The sequence below is a fragment of the Ochotona curzoniae genome, unplaced genomic scaffold (genome assembly GCF_017591425.1).
Source record: "Ochotona curzoniae isolate NIBS_2020 unplaced genomic scaffold, NIBS_Ocur_1.0 contig_832, whole genome shotgun sequence".
Taxonomy (NCBI): domain Eukaryota; kingdom Metazoa; phylum Chordata; class Mammalia; order Lagomorpha; family Ochotonidae; genus Ochotona; species Ochotona curzoniae.
In genome coordinates, this window is record NW_024466580.1 from 1,506,444 (window position 1) to 1,527,971 (window position 21,528).

Below are 21,528 nucleotides of genomic sequence, written 5' to 3' on the forward strand. Positions count from 1 at the left end.
AACTTTCTTCTCTACACATTGGTTACTTTACTTAATAAGAATTCATTCATCTAGGATTGTTAAAGGAATTAGATTAGATGATAGTTATTAGATGTGCATCCTAAGACCTGACACTAGCAGGATGATGATAATGATGATGATGGTAGCTGCTATTGTTTTCTAAGCGATAGTTGATTGGTGAGCCCCTGAGCGGGTTTAGAGGTGTAAATGACCCAAAACAAAGCATCCTACCTGTGTTTATAAATCATCAACCGCATCCTAAATTCTTTGATTAGCGGGGGTTGCTCTTCAACATGTTTAAGGAATTGTTTAATGCCAAATAGAAATGTACAAAGTTTCTCATAACGAACATGAAATGAAGCAAAGCTCAGGGCCAGCTTCTCCATACCCACATCTCCAGCCAACTTCTGCCTGAGTCTTCTCCTTGCTTCTGCTTTCACAGCCATACACTCAGCCTACACACCTTGATTTTCTTGACTCCATGCTCAGGTCTTCGTGCTTGGATCGTCTCTTCCTGACTCCTTGGCTGGCTTCTGCAACAGTCACCTGCGTGCTCTATGGTTTCAGGTCAAACTCACAATTATCTATCCTCCACTAACCTGAACTCCGTAGTGTTTAACACATGAGTCACTCTTTGTTCCTCAAAGCTCTGCTCCCTCCATGATGTCCATGTGGTCACTGATTCCTGACTTTCCTTGTTCTCTGGTCACTCCCCAGATTCCTTCATGAATTCTTCCACTCACCTTGTACATGTCTGTGTTGTTCAACATTCTCATTTTATATTTTATTCCTTCTCAACTCCTCAACCCAGGACTACAGCTCCCACTTACACAAAGATGATTCCAAAATCTATAACTATAAACAATGCTTCTTTGTCAGGCACAAAACCTAAAGATTCAAATGCCAACAGACTATTTTACTTGGATGTTCACCTTAAGTCCAACATTTAACACCCTGCTTCTTACTCAGTGTCAACTACTCTTTTTTTTTTTTAAGATTTACTAATTTTTATTGGAAAGTCAGGTATACAGAGAGGAAGAAAGACAGAGAGGAAGATCTTCCATCCAATGATTCACTGCCTAATTGAGCGCAATGGCCAGTGCTGTGCCGATTTGAAGCCAAGGAACCAGGAGCTCTTCCGGGTCTCCCACATGGGTGCAGGGTCCCAAGGCTTTGGGCCGTCCTGGACTGCCTTCCCAGGCCACAAGCAGGGAGCTGGATGGGAAGTGGGACGGTCAGGATTAGAACCAGTGCCCATATGGGATCCTGGTGCCTTCGGGGCGAGGACTTTAACCGCTAGGCCATACTACCAAGCCCAACTATTCTTATTATGTCTCTACGATTGGAATATCAGCAGCTTCACTGCTAAAATCAAGAACCAAGTGGCAAACCAAGCCCTACTCAGTCTTGAAAAGTGAACTTAAAAGTTTCTTCTTTGGAGCAGCATTCAAAGAACACTAATTTAGTTTACATGGTTTGATTCTGAGAGCGTTACGGGTAGTGGAAATATTTTGGTTTCACATCTTAGCATACTGAAATATTGTACCTGACTATTTCTTTAGTTAAACCTTATACTCTTTGCGGGCTTGTAACATACCATATTTTTGTTGTCTTTAGGCCCAACAAAATTATATATGCAGTCAATGTTGGTACAAACTAGGATGATCATTGAATTCAGCAACAAAATAATGAATGAACACACATAAATACCAGTAATATTGCAAATGTTGAAACCCAAGTTCTAGGTCATTTCAAAGACCTCATAAGATCAAGTTTATTTTCTCAGGAAGAGGGAAGAGTCAGGTGACACAGTGTCTCCTGAATGCTTACTCACTCTTTGCCAGACAGGGTCTCTGATATAAAATCTGTTCGGTTCTTCAAAGAAGAAAAGTTGGATTCAGAGACTCTTGGTCTGTTTCTCACGGTTCCCAGCTCCATGGTAGCAGGTGCTGAAGCAGAGCCAGGCTAGCTGACCCCTCATAGGCATTTTCTTTTCCATACTTGGGGCTCCCCGGGGCAGGAGAATCCATTTCCCACCTGCTGCAATCTTTCTGTTAGGGACTAAAGTCAGAGTGTGAAGTGTGAGACTCTCATACTACTAGTGAACATTTAAAAAACACATTTTATGACTTGCAGGTCTCAATATGATGTTTTTTGTTATTTGATTTTATAAAACTACATGAGGTGTGACTATCAAGTAATGAGGCTGATTTTATTGCATGGCTTGTGGAAATTGGTGGCTTTATGGGATCCTCTGGCTTGACTAGATGGAGATGCTTTAGTGTCATTGATGCCTTGTGATTTCTTCCTCACGCTGCAGTATTTGGAGACCAGGATGAGAAGGTCAGAGTTACTGGGAAAGCACCATGCTAGAGATGCCGCACCAACTTTCTACAGTGGATCTCAAACTTTTCATTCAATGATATGAGTATTCAGACCTAGATTTCAGTACGGGAATCAGGGATGAGAAACAAGCACCTTGGTCTCAGCTTCTCTTAGAACCTTGTGGTTCAAATAGGACAGAGATGGTCGCATGCGTGTATTGCATGCAGAAATTTGAAAAGGGGCTTTTATCTCATCTAGTCTACATCTATGGATAATCTGCTTCTAAGTCTGGGGAAACCTGCTAATAATACTTTACAATGCAATTCTTGTGTGTTCTTCATTTTTTCTGTTGATTTTCCCATTTTAGTTTTGTTATTGTTTTATTTGCTTGTTTATGCCAATTTTTATCACTTCGTATTAAAGATAAGCAAGAGGACTTGAACGTCTTCCACCACTGAGAGCTGTCATCATCCAGGTGCTGTGATGGGAGCTGATGGGTGTATGATCATGGACCTTTCAGCCTCATGAACAAATCTTTATCATTGCTTATGGAGGTAGAGACAGAGACTCGGAGGATAAGGAACATGCTTGGGGCCACAGAGCTTGTAGATACAGAGTTGGAGATTGAAGCTCAGGATTTAGCAATCTTTCTTCTCCCCACTGGTCCAGGCTGTTGTGCTGCTACACTAGAAAGGATGTGATATCGTCTAAGACAGAAGGAGGAGTGGATTATGATCCAACTGCCCTTGACCATGACCTCAGGCCAGTAACTTACCAGGAAAACCATTTAACAGTTTGGAAGAGAGAAAATGAATGAAAAATGAGTTTCCCTCTCAATGAATGTCACACCATACACTGGTAATGGAGATGGCTGTAACCCAGAAAGTGCTTTGTGTTTAGCACATGTCAGTGCTTCTGTGCTTCCAACACGTGGTGTCTAGCCCGTGCTCTGAAGTCTTGTCATTTCCTTGCCGTGATAGTTCTGAGCCCACCTTCACTAGCCCTGATAGAGGCAGTCCCTGTTGTTCTGATCCTGTCTGCACAGCCACGCATTCCTACATCACTTGTTCCACAGGCCAAGGGCCCCGAGAGAGCAGTCCTGGTGTCTCTGCCATTGTCGCACTCCCTGGGCCCACACTGACGGAGGTGGGTTTCTGTAATAAAAACGCTCACCAAGCACAGGCGTGTTCCTAATGCGCATGCAGGGTAGCTGGGTACAATCTTCTCTTAGATAAACACAAGCTGTATATTTTCCTTATTTATGAATAACACACAGTTTGAAATTGCTTTTACAACAGGATAAAAATTTCAATAGATCTTTCTGTGGGATTCCAGGTTTCCCTGTAGTGTTCCCATCTACATAGTCTCTCCAAGGACAAAATGATAGTTTATTACTAACCGTGTAAACCTCTTCACCCTGACGCAGTTTCTCATTCTGAAGCTAGATCTTCAAAATCGGAAAAAAAGACTTAGCCTGCTTACTCAAACACACCACTTTGGACTTTTGCTGTGACATGTCCCCTTGTCTGTTCACAGAGAATCGCTGGAAAGAAATGGTGACAATGGGCCCTCAGCCACTTTTCTGTAGGTAGTAAGAAGTAGCCTTTATTGAGAATTAATTCAATGCCAGAAGTGTTCCAAATATGTTATATGAACCCCTTCATTTGTTAGGGCCCGAACTGGGTGTCCCTGGAAAGTGCATGCTGAAGTTCTAATGACTATGAGTTTGTATTAGAAGAAAAGGGCCATGTAGAGGTGATTATGGTGAAATTAGGTCATAAGGGTAGGATCCTAACTTGGTAGAAGTGGTGATGTCAGCAGGGAAGATAGAGTCCTCTCTCTCACTCTCTCTCTCTTCTTTTGCCAGCAAGAAGGCACAGAGAAAAGTCATGAATAAAGTCTCCATATGAACACCCTAACCTCGGTTTCCAACCTGCAATATTGTGAGAAAATAAAGTACTGATATGTGAGTCAGGCTATCTGTGGTATTTTTGTTTGGTAGCCCAAGCTAAGGCAAACAGAGATAGTCTACAAATTTGCTGCTACCATTGCTTTTACTTGCTGACCTGAGAGCAGAAGATGAGTGAAGTTAAAGCACTTGGGCTGGTACATGCATCGTGAGCTGTGCAGATGGACCAAGCCATGGTCTGGCTGCAGTGTGCTTGCTCTCTGTTGTGCTATAAGCTGGTGCTTTCAGTTCACCCAGATGACAGTGAGGGAGTTATCACAGATCCAAGTCTGAATCTCATCCTTGCTGACTCATGTTAGGGTTACCCGGCATTCTCTGATTTCCTAAATATCATCACTGCCTCATTCCCAGACAATGCTAGAATCTACTCTTAAAGGCAAGATGTGAGCAGTCAGGAAAGACGGAACAGGAGAAACCCTAAACAGAGTGGAATAGCTTGGATCCTTCAGGGTAGTGCAAAGGGAGCTGTTCCATGGATAACGTGTCTCTTCCTGTACCAGAAAATGAACCCAGCAGAGGCTGATCACATTTTTGGTTTGTTTTTCATAGTAAAGCAGGTTTGGGTTGAGCCCAAACTGTTCCATCCCCCCATCCCTGTTCACCTACCATAAGCTCTGGCTGCTTGCTCTCACTGCCGTCTTTACATCTCCACGGGGGCAGCCTCACAGAATAAGCTGGCTCTAAGCTCAATCAGAGCTGTATTCATTGCTTCAACTCCTGGTTCCTAGGCCCGCCCTGTTGGAGTCATGCCTTGAACCACCTTGCCCTTTCTCCTCATGGTTTGGTTCATTCATTCATTACATCCAGTTTCTTACGGTAATCACCGTCCATCCCTTGTTTTACTCATTCCTCCACATCCTGACTCTCAGAAAGTCTTACCCACTAAACTGTCAAAGTAGCAAAGTAGACCACTTTTCCTTTCTGTTTCCTCTCCTCATTGTTACCCCCATCATCCTGAGTCTTTTCTCTCAACATTCCCTCTGCCTCTGCTCTGTGCCCCTACAATCCATTCTCTAAATGTATGATGGACAAAATAGTTCATAAAATGTGATCAGTCATGTCCTATCACTTACCTGATGAAAATTTTCTAGAATTATTGCGCTGCATTTAGAGTACATTCTGGAACAGTTACCACAACTTTCAAGGCCCATCATCATCATGTCTCCTTTTTGCTCTAGTCCAGCCAGGTTCCCCGTCATTTGGCTCCTAATTGCAGGTGGTGGTTGGGCTCTCACTTTTACTTTGTTGATGCCTGTGACTATTTAGCTTTTATTTCAAACACTACCTTTTCCAAGAACTTTACCCTGACTTTCCAATTTATTGTTCTCGCCCCTCAATTACCCTCTGATACCACATATAACATCCTAAATATTTGCATTGACCCACTTTCTTATGCTGTCCTTCATCCATGTCAATGCCAGTCACACACCATTGCTGGGAAGTCTCTAGGGAAGACTGATCACTCCATCACTGATCACTCCATCTCCTGTCTCCAAAGCAGTGCACAACATTCAAGAAACTTGCAAGATGCCTGCGTAGAATCAGCAAATGAATTCATACATGAGAACTACACTGGAGTTTTGCCCTTTCTCCTCATGGTTTGGTTCATTCATTGTGGACGTGCCCTTCTTGGGGGGCGGGGTAACTCGGAGGCAGAGAATGCCATGCCCTAGGCAAGACAGTTCTCACACCTGCTGCACTGGGCATCTCCTTTGGTCTCCAAGCTCTGCAACATGCTGCTTATGCCTAACCCCAGCCAGCAGCTGATCCTGGCAGCTGCGATGATTATTTCCGTGGTGAGCTGCTGTTTCATCTGTGTTCGTTGTCCTGTGGTGCTGATCGATTCTGTAGGATGCGGAGTACACACCTTTGCTTAACTGTGCTCTTCGATGGTAGGAGAAATAGAAAAGTTACAGGTGTTCTATCTCATTTAAAGTTAAATTGAAGAGAAAACATGTGATTATACGTCGATAGGTGCTCTTTTCCTGATGACTTGTTTCAAGTTTCACACACCTTTTCTGGGTCATTGTATGACGGTACTTCAAAAAGTTATTGGAAGATGGAATTAAAAGGAAAGTTCAGTGGAGAGGCGAGCATTTGACATACACCTCATCTTCAAATCTCAGGACTGCTTCAGAGTCCAGATTCCTGCTAATGCTCACCTTGAGAGGCAGCGGGGGATGGACGCCACAAGTAATTAGGTCCCTGCCACCCAAGGGAGACGCGGGGACTGAGTTCCAGCCCCTGGCTTGGGCCAAGTCCTTTTCTGGCTGTTACAGGTATTTGTGGATTGAAACAGTCTTGGAAGATCTCAATCTTCCTGTCTCTCAAATAAACAGATATGCAAGTGCTTAAGAGATATTTGTTTTGCTGCAATTTTTAATTCATGCATAATTTTTTCAGAATAAGCATTTTCATTATCTTCTTGCTTATTTGTCATAGGCAAAACTTTTTATATCAAAAATAATAATTCTTTAGTTTCAAATATGCAGAAGATACTGTAACTTGCATATTACTTTTAAGTAATTTGTTTCAAATATACAGAAAATACCGTAACTTGCGTATTTCTTTTAAAAGATTTATTGATTTGAAAGAGTTACAAAGTGAGAAGAGAGACTGAGACAGACAGAAGTCTTTCATCTTCAGCTCACTCCTCAAATAGTCGCAGTGGCTAAGCCTGGGCCAGACAGAAGTCAGGAACTTCTTCCATGTCTTCCCCAGTATAGCGGCCCAAGCGCTTGGACCATACGCTGCTGCTGCTGCTTAGCAGGGGTTTGGACTGGAGGACCTTTGGTTGAAAGCGAAGCAGTCAGTTATGGGATGCCCACCTCACATCTTCTCCTGTTATACCATAACACAAGCCACACAGATTCTGCCTTTTAGTCTCAGATTACCAGATTCATCTGAACTCTTAGGAGTAATGCCTTTCGACCCTTCATCTAGCTGCTTTAGTTCCTTCTTCTCTGCCCTGAGCACATTCTCTCTTCCTCACCCTTTGTGTGATGGTGTCTTTCTGCTGGCCAGTGCTCTCCTCTGCCTGTGCTCATTACAGCCTGCAACCTATAATTCACACTGGCTTTATGAATCGCTATACACGACAGATCTCTGATGGTCTGAGTTGGAACTCTGGAATATGCAAGGAATATCTGTATTCTTTTGCACGTGTTTGTATTTTGGGGATTGTTATATGGAAACAGAGATTATAGTATATAAATGTAATTTAGGATTATGAAATTTTCCAATCTTTCAAATCCTTTGCTAATTGTTGCATGCATTATCTCATTAATTGCTACTCTATTAATCCATTTTCTACAACTTTTGGATTCTTTCACCTTTTGGAACCCTTTTTAATCATGGACTTCCCCAGACTGGCTAATTTCAGAGATATGATAGTAAACCACTTGTTTATGAACAGGCTTTTCATATGCAAACCAATCTAAAGTTCACATCCCCAAATAATTCCTTTATCAAATCCTCACACGTTGAGCCCGTATTCCTTTCCCCATTAATCACTCCATGGCCAGGTATTGAACCACCCAGAGAGACCCCCCCACCCCTTACAAAAAAGAACCAGCCAGAAATCAACAACTCTTCCATTTCTGGCTTTCTCGAGGTTGACCATTTGCCTTGCCCATTCTTCCCATGGAAATGTTAACAGTTGGAAGTTACAGATGGTGTAACTTCTCTCTCCTCATCAATCATGGTGATTCCCCATGTTGGCCCACCATGACCTGGGATGGTTATCTCCTTTCTGTTTTTAAACTATAAGCTGAAATTCTTCTTTCAAGGAAGGTGTCTGTCATCTGACCAGCCCTGATTTAAGCAAAGTCCTGCTTGCATCCCATGATACCTCCGGTCTATGAGACAGGAGAGTGCCAGTTACAGAGCTGGGGAGATGAGCAGTCAGATCGGAGACTGAAAGTCAGTGCACTGATTTGTCTTTAAAAAGGTCTTCATATATCCAAGTAGGCCTAACTAGGGTCATCCCATTGGTGTACACAGCCAAGCACTGCAGTGAAAGTCCCTACATAAAACAGCAAGTCCTTGTGCCTTGTAAACCCCAAACTTGTTCTTTTCTGAATTCATTTGGTTTTAGTCTTACATTGCATGAAGCGATGTCTGACACATGAATGAAACTTTCTGCAGAAGATGGCAGACTGACACAGAAGAACATAAACACGAGACCTTTGCAGTTACATCTTTGATTCTCCAGCCTTAGCAATCAGTCTCCCTAATCACTCACAAATGCTGAATTGGGAACCAGACTTACAGAAGAGAATATGAGGACATTGCAAAAAGAATTTTTTTTCCATGGAAAATGGAATTGATAGATTTTAATTTTGTGCAAAAATTGAGAACCATGCAATTTTTTAGCAATATACATTTTTCATGATTTTTTTTGATGATCTCTCATACGCAGGGATTCCAAAATATCTGCCACAAAAATAAACTCATCCTTTAATTCAATTTTTACATGATTTTTGCAAGAATCCTTATAGACACAGGCCCTGTTCTTCAGGACTCTACATAGCTTTAGTCAGAAAAAGCTAGAGATTGTGTATTTTTTACAGATTTTTTGTTTATTTATTTGAAAAGCAGTTACACAGAGAGGGGGAGACACAGAGAACTTCCACCTGCTGACTTACTCCCCAGATACTGCACTGTCTAGGAGCCAGAGCCCTGACTCCATTGGGGCTCCCCTCCTGGGCACAGGGAACTAAGCACCTGGCCCACCTTTCACACTTTCCCAGGAACTTCAACAGGAAGTGAAACAACTAGGACTTGAACCATCACCCACAGGAGAGGATGCCGTTGCACTTGGCGGCTTAACCTACTGTGCCACTGGGCTGGCCCACAGATCATGTACCTTAAGAAAGTTTCTTGTGTGAGCCCATCTCTGCCTTTCTCCTTTACTTGCCACTGCCATCCCTTTCTCTGGGACCTCATTCTCTTTTCTCCTTTCTTTCAAAACAATGTCTTTTATTTCAAGCAGCAGTTCAGAGATCCACTCAGCAGTCACCTCATTTTCAAGCCCTGATAAGCTATAGGATCAACAAGTGCAAGAGTAAGGAAGGAGGAGAGGGAGAGTTAAGGAAGGGGGGTGGAATGTCCTACAATCCAGGCAGGAGCTGTATGGCTTCTGTGACAGCCTGACCCATCTCTATGCCGTGTTCAAGATCCAAACCCTGTAACTAAGGCAACCCAGCATCACCACCTCCTGTTCTCAGCCTGACCTGGTTTAAAACAAGAGAACTGCCTCTCCAATCTGGAAATACTGGCCAGGGGCTTCCCTGGCTTGAGCGGATTATACACCATGTGTCAAGCCTGGTGTGTTCAAGTCTTGACAAATGACAAATGCCTTTAACACTGGGGGTGATCCCAAAGTAAGTGGTGGGCTCTCCTGGGGTCCTTCGCAGCTTCTCTGCGTCATCACTCTCCCTCTGCCTTGCAGCTGCACTGCAGTCTTGGTTACATCTGCTTTCAGAAAAGGGCCCGCTGGATGCCGCCCCTTTCCAAGATGACTCCTACTAGGTCAGTATCCTTCTCCCGAGGTCAGCGGCGCTAAGGGGGAGTGGGAGAAGGGAGACGGGGTTTATTTGTGTATTGTTCCTGAGAGCTGGGAGCAGGAGCTTTTGATTTCTTCGCAACCAAAGAATAAATGATAAGAGCTTAATGCTTAGTTTTTAAATTAAATTTCATTTTGCCCATTGTGCAGCACCCAATCTCGTGTAACAAAAGGCTCTGAGAAAGAATACAGAACAGGTGCACACAGCAACCCTGAAATCAGGCTAAGGCACAAGAGCTGCAGTGAGACTAGACTTCTGCCAGGGGGAGCAGGGGGAAAAAGCATCAACTAGGCCCAAGAAATCTAGAGCTTTAGAACAGGGGGAATGAATAGCAGGGAACCTAAAGCTCCACCCACAAGCCAGTCCAGGCATTGCTCAAGTCCTGCTTCCAAGATCATAAAGTCATCTATGGATTTTTAGGAAGCTCAACCCTAATGCTTTTCAGGACTTCCTGTGTTTTCCGGTGCCCTTTCTTTGTAAGACCACAAGAGGTTCTGAAAACAGGGCCGGGAACAAGGCAGGGGGCTATTTTGTGCAGAAAAAGGAAACGCTGGTGTGCCTGCCCTGGGAACAGACACCCAGGGGTGGGGCGTCAGTGTTTCCAAGGTAAGCCACTTAATACACAGGCCAGAGAACTCTGCTTCAGGGTTGGCGTAGGGTCAGGCCGAGAGCCGCTACCAGCCAGCGGTCCAGTGCTGGCATGGAAGACTGGTTCAGCCACCTGGACTGGGAAATGCAGTTCTTTTCTCGGGGCGGGGTCTGGCAACTTCTGCATCAGCATCCGGGGAAGAAAGGTGCCAGCGTCACTTTTCCATTTGCTGCCTTCCCCAGACCTCCCTCCCTCACTCTGTGCCATACCCTTCAGTCTACGCGCCCCTCTCCTCCCTCCTCACTCCTATCCTGGAACCAGGGGAAGCCCCGGGGTGGGATGGGCAGTCTTCCTCGGCTAGCTCGCGAATAAGGGCAAGTTGCTGGGTGCATGTTCTCAGCGATCCCCGGCCTCAGTGGGTGAAGCAGGGCCTGCCTGGCGCGGCGGGGGTTAAGGTGGGCGCCCGCGCCCCGCGCCCCGCGTCGCCGCGGCCAGGATGAGCGCGCCGTTCGCGCCGCCCGCCGCCCGCGCGCTCCGAGTCGGCTCCGGGAGTAAGTGGCGGTCAGGGATGGAGCCGCTGCCATGACAACCCCAGCGACCGGGGCCCGCGCGCGTCCGGGCTGCTCCCGGGAGGCAGGCGGCGCGGGGGCCGGGGGCGGCCGCTGAGCGTGGCGTCCGCGCGTCCCCGCGTCCCCGGAGGAGGCGGGGGCCGCGTCCGCCCAGCTCCCCGCGCGCCCCGAGCCTGCGCTGGGCGGCGGGCGGCGGGCTGGCGCGAGTGGCCGGGCGGCTGCGGAGGACGGCTGCCGTGCTGAGGATCGCGGGCTGCGCTGGCTGCGCGTCCCCGCCTGCAACTTTTTCTCGCCTCCGGCTTCCAGATTCGAGACTTGGGGGCTGGTTTATAAATACTCCCGTACATATGTGTGAGCTAATAAAACAGTTCTCTCCTCGAAGCAGCCGCCGCTGGGGGCATCTCCTTCGTGCCAGAGCCACTTGCCTTCTTGTCTGGGTTATAAACTTTTGCTGCCAGACCTCTCTGCAGAACGCGCCCAGTCGAAACCTAAAGTAGCGTCCTGAAGAGCCAGGCAGAGCGCGCACCCCGTGACCTTCATCCCCGCACCGTGCCGCCTTCTCCGGCTTCCCAGCCACCTCTCTCCTCCCCAAGGGAGCGTTGAGGAAGCGCTTTTTGGATGCCAGAGGGGGCATCTGGTTCTGCCAGGCTGGAAAGCTGAGGCAGGCTTGGAAGAAGAATTACTAGACTCCGGAGAGCCCAGACTCTTCCTCTCTGCGTCTCCCTGCTCCGCTGTTGGTGGGCTCCAGTCCGCGCCTGCCTCCCGCAGCACTTCCCAGGCCCGCTGACGTGCGGGGCACTGGGCGCGGATCGCGGACCCTGCGGCTGCCCGAGTTCTGGGAAGTTGCGGCCCTCGAGGATGGGGGTGTGTGGGCACCTGTTCCTGTCCTGGAAGTGCCTCGTGGTCGTGTGTCTCAGGCTGCTGTTCCTTGTACCCACAGGAGTGCCCGTGCGCAGCGGAGATGCCACCTTCCCCAAAGCCATGGACAACGTGACGGTCCGGCAGGGGGAGAGCGCCACCCTCAGGTAGGGAACTGTCCTTCGGAGGGGGTCCCAGCCCTCAGGATGGGGTGTTCAGGGTAAAGGGCCAGGGTGAGGCTGCTGAAACCTTCGGTGGAGGGGGGCTTGGGGCAGGCGGAAGGGCTTTCCGCAGGCCCAGGAGGTGCCTTCTGTGTACAGTGGCTGCTGATGCCCGCTCTTTCCTGTCCCAGCTTTCTTGGCCCAAGATCTGGGTGAACACTGATGGCCGTACTGGGGCTGTGTGCATCTATGGGGCCAGAGCATGAAGTGATTCACTTGTGCGTGGGCACCAGAGTGAGGACAGATGAGGAGCCACCGGAATTGACATGCTGGGTGGTTAGTCCAGGATCCTTTGCGTGCCCTCTCGCAGGTCAGAAGATGTGTGACGAACCAGGACAGTTCTCAGAAAGTCCAGGCTAGACCCCCTTGGGGGGGGGGGCAGTCTTACATCTGTGCAATTTCCAGGGCCAGGCCTTGTCTACTTAGGAGTCAAGACACAGCCAACTCATGCCAAGCCTGGATGGGGTACCTGGGTTCCCACTTGAGATCATGAGGGCTGTTTGATTTCTGCCTGCTGGAGCCAAGGGGAGAAAACATATAGCTTTTTATGCAACGACATCACCCCTGTGTGCAAAGCACAATATGAAAGCTTTTTGTTTTACCTTAATGAGTTACCGAGAATCACTTACTTGCCCCAGGCGAAGGGGTGGAGAATCTTGGAATATGAACCTTTGGGGACTAGACCTGCTGCAGCAGAGACTTTAATAAAAATGCAGCCACCACTTTGCACCAGCTCAGCAGTTCTCATCTTTTATCCTTTTAATGAGGCACTTCTGGTCCTAGGAGACAGATTCAGGGACGTCCCAGCCTAACTATGTGTCGCGATGTACACAGGGTGAACGCGTTTGCCCTGCCTGTGACTTTGATGATTACGGTGAAAATGAAATACCCTGACCCAGATTCTGCAGTCCAAGTGTTGCCTGGCTAATGCCAGGATGGGAGGAAGGCAGGGTTTCCTTGAGCTCCACCGCTTGGCTTCCCGAAATTCTCCCTGCTTCTAGACACACCTGTCCCTGGGGAAGGAACTGAAGACCACGGGGTGCAAGTATTCTTTTCCAAAGCCCAAGCCTGTTGGGATGCTTGGCACTTGGAATGAATCTTCTCTGGGGGCCTGACAGTAGGTTCTGGAGCCCTGTGCAATGGTGCTCAGAGACCCAGCCAGGAGAAGAAAAAGGATTAACTCATCCCTCCTAGCGGCCTAAGGGATGAATACCACGCCCCTGCCCCCTGCCGGCCCCAGATAAGAGTTAGGGTCCTCCTCCATCCACTTTATTCCTCAAACTGGGCTCAGGAGGCCACATTTGAGGACTGACTGGTAGGGTGCCCACTTGAAGTAGGAGAAAGTTGGGAGAAACATGTAGGGCACGCTGTGTGTCAACCAAGAGCATGACGGTAAATGTTGGTAGTGTGGAGGACTGTGGGTGCAGCCGTGCTTCACCTCGTCTTCTGGTCTACCTCTGGGGCTGAGAGCTTTGAAATGAGTAACATCTCAAGGCAGAGTTCTCCAGATTGCCCTGTCCTCTTGTCCTTTTCCTGCCCCTTCGGCATTAAACCAGAAACGTGAACAAAACAAAACAACAACAACAACAACCAAAACTTAAACTTCTCTGTTTTCTGGGATGCGACGAGATGATTCTGCCAGCAGAGGGCCAGCTTCCATCTACCTCGTTTTATTTTATTTTATTTTTTATGAACTGCTGGCTTGTTTTCATGATCTTCAGTTCTAATGTTTAGCAGCTGGGCTTGCTAATGGGAATGGGGATGAAAGAGGAAAAGCTGGATGGATTTTTTTTTTATTGTGCTTTGTGGTGGAAAAATTAGCTTACACGTTCTGATATGGCTATTATTTGTTACCTGCTTGCAATGCTATAGTCTTGTGTGGATTTTGTCTCTCCTGCACACAGCCACTCTGTGAGTAGAGAAGTTTGGAGTGTAGTCTACATTGTAATCTCTTTCGTTCTATCTTTTACCTCGTGCAGTCTTATGATTTATTGGTCATTTCTATTTGATGTCCTGTTGGCTAAGCTTACTCATTTGCTTCTTCATCTCTCCCCTTCAACACTACATTTTTATTATTCCTTACTTTAGAAATAATTGATTTCACTACCATTATATTGTTTCTTAAAAGAAAGCATACACATCTCATGAATTTCTGTTGGTTCCGATCGCCCTCCGTTGTTATCCATGCTTGCTCGTTTTACTGGCTAACAGTTGAGTACCCATCTTCATGAAACACTTATCTGCCATCTCTCCAAGGGAGCTAGCACATTCCCAGTGTCTAAAAGTCCATGACACCAATCACCAACATATGCACCATATTGAATAGGGTGTCGTTCTTTCTTTTTACAAAATTCTAAGTCCTGAGTATTATTAGTTTTGGTCTCCTTAAAGATGTTCGTTAGAAATTTAGTATTCCAAATACGTCAAAAATCTGGAACACTCCAGTGGAACTGAATGATATACGCACCTGTCAGCCACAGGCCGACTTGCCGCTGTGACTCTCCTAGACCCGGCTATCTCAATTCTATGTAATCATGAATGAGTTCACACAAGCAGGCCAAGCGCCTCGTGGGAAGAGCAGAGGTATCAGGAGCTTGGTTCCACCTTCACGTTCTCTAGTGAGGTGTTGCCCAGCTTGGGAAAGAATGGTTTCTTCCCTCAGGCCATCAGTTTTGTTGTGATTGTTCTTTGATTGCACTGAGTGACATTAGCAAGGGATGTGCTCCAGCCGGCACTAAAGTTTTGAACGTGGATGAAACTCATTTTTATATAAGTGAGGCAATATTATCTCCCTTCTAACTACTTCACAGTGCTACTTGAGAAGTAAAAATAATTATTTGAATATTGAGTTATTTTGCCTTCTTGGAAGAGAGATGATATAGAAAATGAAGGTTCTATTCACTGTGGTTGAATTATAGCTTCTATGAATCTGATTTGAATTCATTATTACAAATGGGCCCTCTTGGCCAGAACCATTTCATTACAATTATCTGCTGTAGAGCTGAAAATGTTCTGTGTCTTTTTGTTAGATTAGATACGACAAGAATCCAGAAGCCCTCTGTCAGAGTGAAGGCCTGTGTCAGGAAGGGGATGGGGGACCCTCGATGTGGTCAGCTGTGCCTGCTAAGCCATGTCAGCCTTAGGGATGCATGGGTACCAGCTGTGTTTCTTCATGAGTCCCGAACACCTGCGAGGTTGCTCTGGCCCTTCTGTGGGTTCTTATATCCTGTGTAAATGCATGTTTGGAGGGCATGTTGTTGTAACTGTGCACTGCCTGGGGAAACCTCTTCCAACACAGTTACACGCTGCATAGCGATCTTGTCCTTGTGTGACCATCACAGAGGGTACTTGCGCAGACTCAGGCAACTTCGTGTCATTAGGCAATGAAACCTCATGGGACCATCCTAGCGCCACTGAAACATCGCTGTGCGGGGGGATGACTAGACTGTTTTCTGTTGATTGGTTGTTATTTTTCAGTAGCAGGATAACCAGTCATGCTGATCCCGCCTTGCTGATCCAGAATTATGCTGTTTCTTTTCTAAAATGCTCTTGCATTTTAATTCCGCATTCTGTGCTAACCCATTCGGAACCAAGTACCTTTGCTTTAACAAGTGCCCTGGCAAAAATCTCAACAGTGGATTTTTCTATAGTAACTAGGGCAGTGGATGTCTTGAGGACCGTGTCTTGTTGTTTGGGTCTCTGTGTGTTGCACCCACCATCAGCAGCTCTGCATGTCTTGGAAATTAGCAAATTTAGAGTAGCCCACAGGTTGTTCAAATATATGCGTCTTGGTGATGAAGTTGCCTACACTGAATACAGAATGTGGCACAGCAAAGGCTTTGCTCTTGGTCTGGGAAGATGAAGACATAAAAGGTTCTGTGGCAGGTTCAGATCCACAAGGGACCGCTGGAGGAAGTAAGCAATGGTGCTTGCCTCAACAGCAAGTGGAGTTCCCTGTGGCAAGCCTGGCTCCTGGGGGAGTAAACCAGGATCTCCCCAATTTAATATGGATGTGAACATTTGAAACATTCCTTGTTATGTTTCTAATGTGGAACCAGAGAAGCATTGCTCCGAAAGATGTGTCTGCCCTAGATTCTTGGGGTGAGGCTAGCGTCAGTGTGTCCCTCCCTGCCCCCTGAAGTGTCTCATGGCTGCATGAGAAAGCACTGGCTCCGACCGTGGGTAACTGGGTGCGGTCCTTATGCTACCTGTGTCACTAACTCTGAGATGTTGAGCACGACAGTATGATTATCCACCCAGTCTGTAGTATCAGGTAAGAAATACACAGTGCAGGTCTGTTAACTATAAACAACATATGTGTGTGAATCGTTGCTGGTACTGCATGGGACTCCTCATGGCAGCTGATGTTACTCTCAGCTTTCTCTGGTCTCATCTGTTCTGTTCTACCTTCCTTCCCATGCCACCCTTTGAGATGTTTAGTCTGGCCCCTTGACTTCCTGCTTTCTCTTAGTGATTAGGAATTGCTTTCATCTGGGGTTCTCACAGAGCTTATGGATGTGCTGTGCCTCCAAGTGTGGTTATGCATGCCCAGTGGGATCCTGGAACCCATGTACTGAGTGTAGAGACGGTGGGTACACTGAGGGTTTAACAGCAGGTGTTGTTCTGTGACCCTCGGTCTCAATGGGAACCGCTTGTTAGGTATCCTTTCAGCAAAGGGCTTATGTCTAAATGATTTCATACTCTTCTGGATCCCATTCACATCGTTTGCACCACAGGACCCTTGAAGTCACCAGTACTTGCAATCTGAAGTTTGGCAGAAGGCTTTGCTAATCCTGAAAGCACCTTCTAGGTGGCACAGTTAGGAGGAATCATTGCAGCAAGAGTGGAGTAATCCCTGAAACTGGCGGTTTGAAGTCTAGCTTTGTGATGGAGTTTGAGGCACACCGGATGAGGCCCAGGAAAAGAGCAGACAGCCCAGGGATTCTGCCTGGGAGTTGGGGTGTCTAGAATTGGGTCATGGATGCAGGATCTATCAGCCCTGGAAGGGTCATGCTTGTTTGATGCTGTAAAGCTCTCTGGCATCCCAGTGTAGTGGAGAAATGCCTGCCACCCTCACAGCGCACGTCATTCAGCCACACTCCAAAGCACTATGCAGAGAAGATGTTTTAAAGCATTAAAGATACATATATATATAGAAACACATATACATATATATTCCATTTCTTCCTACACCTTTCTTCAAAACTCAGCAGTTCTCGTTGAAGCCCTTTGGCTAATTAGTTGGCCATTTTTAGCAAGTTTGACCCTTGGGCTCAGTTGAGTCAGTTTGTTCTCATTTTTTGTGCTTCCAGCAGTCTGTAACAGACTCTGCCCTTGGCCTGAGCACTATGCTTATAGCAAGGCTTGCCCTGAGGGAGCTGTAGTGCATTGTAGATATGATGGAACCTGGCAATGGGATGCAGCAGAGAGGAAGAGTCAAGTAGGTCTCGTTTGACCTTGCTGGGGGGAGAGGGGAGCTTTCAAAGTTACTTATTATTAACGGGAAGCAATCTTCGCAGTCACCAGATGAGGAAAGGGAATTACAGTCCAAGACGTCTTCGGGGCTGGCAGAAATTTGCATTGCCTATTAAGTTAGGAGCCACGTGCTAACCTTGATTTTTTAAGCACAGACAAGACAGCACCAGATTATGTTAATTTGTTTGTTCACCCTGCAGAATGGCAGGTGCTCTTGTTGATGCTGGGCATAGCTGATTGGAGTTACAGGGTATAAGAAATAGGTGTGGGAAGAGGATGTTTTCTTCCTTTCCTTTCTTGCCCTTTTCCCCATGAGCTGTGCCTACCCGCTGCTTCTTGTGTTTTAGTGCAATCTCTTCCAGAAGTGAAGGCTGCAGCTCTTGATATCTTGTCTGCCCAGGTCTTCCACTGACTAGGTCTGTGTGTCATGCTCTTGGTTGAGGAGGTTAGAGAAAAGGAAGTTCTGCATTTTGTATCACTGTTCCTTCTCAGCTGTACCACTGAGTGATTCCTGACGTGTGCAAGGGCCGCTGGGGATGGAGGCATCCTTTGGAAACAAGCAGCCTCCCCCTCCCCCATTTTGTCGATGATTTGTTATGTGTCAGAGCTGAACAATTACTTGTTATATCACATTATTTTCAGAATGTCACCATCTCAATTAACAGCCGAGGAGATGGAAGCGTAGAAAAGTTAAACCACTGTCTTTGGTCACATGACATGATGTGTCTGAGTCTAAATTTCCTCCTAGATTTTTTTTTTTGTGCTGTTGCTTGATTTAATAGCACACCCTCTACACGCAGAGATACAGAATATAAGAAGTTTTCTTGCACTACAGGCAGAATGCATACAAAACATTGTTTCTTTCCTCTGGGTGCGTGTTGGTCAAGAGGCCAGGTGACCTGCATTTTCGTTGTGGGTTGTTGCCATCTGCTGTCCCACATTCAGAATCATCTTTGCTTGCTGGTGCCCAGCTCTGCTTGCTCACACTCAGGTAAACACCCGTTGGCGCTCCTTGGCTAGGGTAACATACATAACCATAATTCTGCAAAGAACAATAGCCGTAGGGTGGCCATTGCACAGGGTCACTGGTGTTCTGGCCCTTGCACCTGTTCTGAAAGCTGTACTCTCCTACTGCGTGACTTCCCACAGCATGTGCAGTGTCTTGAAAGACCTGCAGACTAAGAGTCAGCAGATCATTGGTTGACAAAACCAACCAATCCAACTGTGAAAAACTGAATGATCCGAAAGAGCAGGATGAAGAGAAGTGACTTGTGCAACTCTGACCAGATAGGGCAATCCAGAATCCTTTTTCTCCTGTCTTTTTTTTTTTTTATTATTATTTTTTTTATTGGAAAGGCGGATATACAGAGAGGAGAGACAGAGAGGAAGATCTTCCGTCCGATGATTCACTCCCCAAGTGAGCCGCAACGGTCGATACTATGCCGATCCGAAGCCAGGAGCCTCTTCCGGGTCTCCCACGCGGGTGCAGGCTCCCAAAGCTTTGGGCTGTCCTCGACTGCTTTCCCAGGCCACAGGCAGGGAGCTGGAAGGGAAGCGGGGCAGCCGGGATTAGAACCGGCGCCCATATGGGATCCCGGGCGTGCAAGGCGAGGACTTAACCACTTGCGCCACCGCGCCGGGCCCTTCTCCTGTCTTTATAGCCTCATCCTAATGTAGTACTGGGAGGCAGTCAAATAGCCAGTCTTTTTACTCACCTTACCACTTGATTCATGCCCTGGAGAAACTCACATGACCCCTTCTGTCCTTCTCTTCCCAGGAGATGATGTATTTTACTTAAACAGATGCTGAAAGACTTGACTTGGCTTCCCATAAAAGCACTAATCAATAAAAATTTTTTAAAATTGGTTTGGAATATTAAACATTTTCAATGGGGTTGAAGATTTATGATATCTCACTTAACCAACTTTCCATTGCATAAAAAGGAACAAAAAAATGTGATAAGTGGTTGTTAAGTTTTCTGGCTCATCCACAAAAGATAATTTAACTCACAATTACCCCAAATGCTGCATACTAGTGATGAAGAGCAGGTAGCACTGATGTAGAAGTAATTACACAGAGGGAGAAAGATGAATGTGATCATTTTCTATTTATTGTGAATACCAGTGCTGAGAAAAAGCAAACAGATTTAGAGGAAGATAACATAGTCACAGGTTCTCAAAGACGTTTCAGAATACTCTCTAAAGTGTTGGAGTTTGCATTATTGTTTCTGTTCAGTCAAATTTAATTTTAAAATTCATAGCTTTGATTTTCTTTGTTCCTGAATATATTTGTCACTATTCTGATGCTATGGGGAGTTTTTTTTTTTCCCACAAATATGAATGAAGAAGGAAAGATAAAATGCAAAAACAAAAATAGAAAGACAAGTGAAAATCAACTCTAGGGGGCATTTTTCATAGTGGGATCAACTAAAAGTTGAAGAAAGAAAAAGGAATGAAAGAGGAGGAAAAGCATGTTCATGTGAAGTAGAAAAGAAAATTTTAAGCAGATTACTGAATATTAAAGGCACATAGAGATGGAAGAAAGTCGCCAGATAGAAATCACTGTGCTGAGGTGGGCATTTAACCAGGTAGGCAAGATGCCTATATCCCATGTTAGCGTGCCTGAGCTTAAGCCCCGTCTCTGCTTTGGATTCCGGCTTCCTGTTAATGTACAGTGTTGGAGGGAGAAGGTGATGGTGCACTTGTTGGATCTGTCGCCCTCAGAGGAGACCTGCACTGAGTCCTCAGTTCCATTTCAACCTGGCCTGGAGCTGGCTGCTGGGAACATTCGGAGAACGATGGGAAAGCCTTGTCTATCTCTCCTTCTGTATCTCGTGAAATAGTTTATGGGATCACTGTTGCTCTGCTGTTTCTGATGGGATAGTTTTTTTTCCATAACATTTATTTGCCATAAAGCTTTTTAAGAGCTTATGTTTCTTGAATCTCAAAACATTTTTTAAATCACTTATTTTACTTTTATTTGAAAGGAAGAGAAAGAGGGAGGGAGGGATAGAGACAGAGACATCCCATCTGCGGAGTACAACAGCCAGGGCTAGACTGAACTGAAACCAGGAACTTAGAAGTAGGAGTCCACTAGGAGAAAGTCAGGGACATTTGTGCTTTGCTGCCAAGGGTATATGTTACCAAGAAGCTGTTGACAGATATACATGTTAACAGGAAGTGGAGGTGTGGAATGTGGTTTCTCAGTTGCTGGGCTAAATACTTGCTCTTCCAGTGTGCATACCAAAATATGTTTTAATTCATTTCCATGAACTTTTTGATGCACCTTGAAAAAAATATCTCTTCCTTGTCTATCCTGGCCAGAGGACCATACAGCAGTCAGTCTAAACTGGCCCAGAGCAATTGTAAGGCGAGCATCTTGCTGGCAGGCGCCGGCTCTTTCTGAGCATCATGTCCCACTTGCCCAACAGCTGCAAATTTACGTCTTGTCACTAAGTCTTTGTCCTACTCATGTCACTGTTTCTCTCAAACACATTGTAAATACAACATTCTACATTCACCTCTGTGTCCCATCCAATACTTGTGCACAGTAGGTGCATGAGCAGTTGCAAATATGAAAGCTTCTCCTTTGTCTCTCTCTGACTTTCTTATCCGCCCTCCACCCGCACGCCACATTTCACGTGGATGCCCACAAACCCAGGCACCCACAGACATTTGTGCGTATATATGTTTTCGAATGGAGATATTCTTACCCATTTTTTTTTTGAAGTAATTGGGAAGTGACTGAAATAACAATCAGAGATTCTGGCATTTGAATCCTAGTTGAGAAAATGATCTCTCCCCAGATAGTTGGTATTTAACTTGTCCTGTCTTCTGCTTGTTATAATTGCAGTATTTGTGAATTTGACAATCTTCTTTAAAGCCACTGGCAGATTTTCTGAGTGGCTGTAGGGAGGTGTGTGTGCTTCCTGCTTTGTTGCCCAGGTTACATAATT

The 21,528-nt window shown here is 46.0% G+C and overlaps 1 protein-coding gene across 5 annotated transcripts in view; it reads left to right on the forward strand.

Moving 5' to 3' along the window:
• Positions 1–21,528, forward strand: part of OPCML (opioid binding protein/cell adhesion molecule like) — a 1,160,546-nt gene that overhangs the window by 604,375 nt on the left and 534,643 nt on the right. For 2 of the 5 annotated variants that reach the window (XM_040992651.1, XM_040992652.1), the window contains exon 1: positions 11,878–12,044. In XM_040992651.1, coding sequence (XP_040848585.1) covers positions 11,878–12,044 — 167 coding nt within the window. Of the gene's footprint in view, positions 1–11,290; positions 12,045–21,528 lie in introns of those variants that run through there. The other 3 variants (XM_040992656.1, XM_040992654.1, XM_040992655.1) reach the window with 3 other exon arrangements.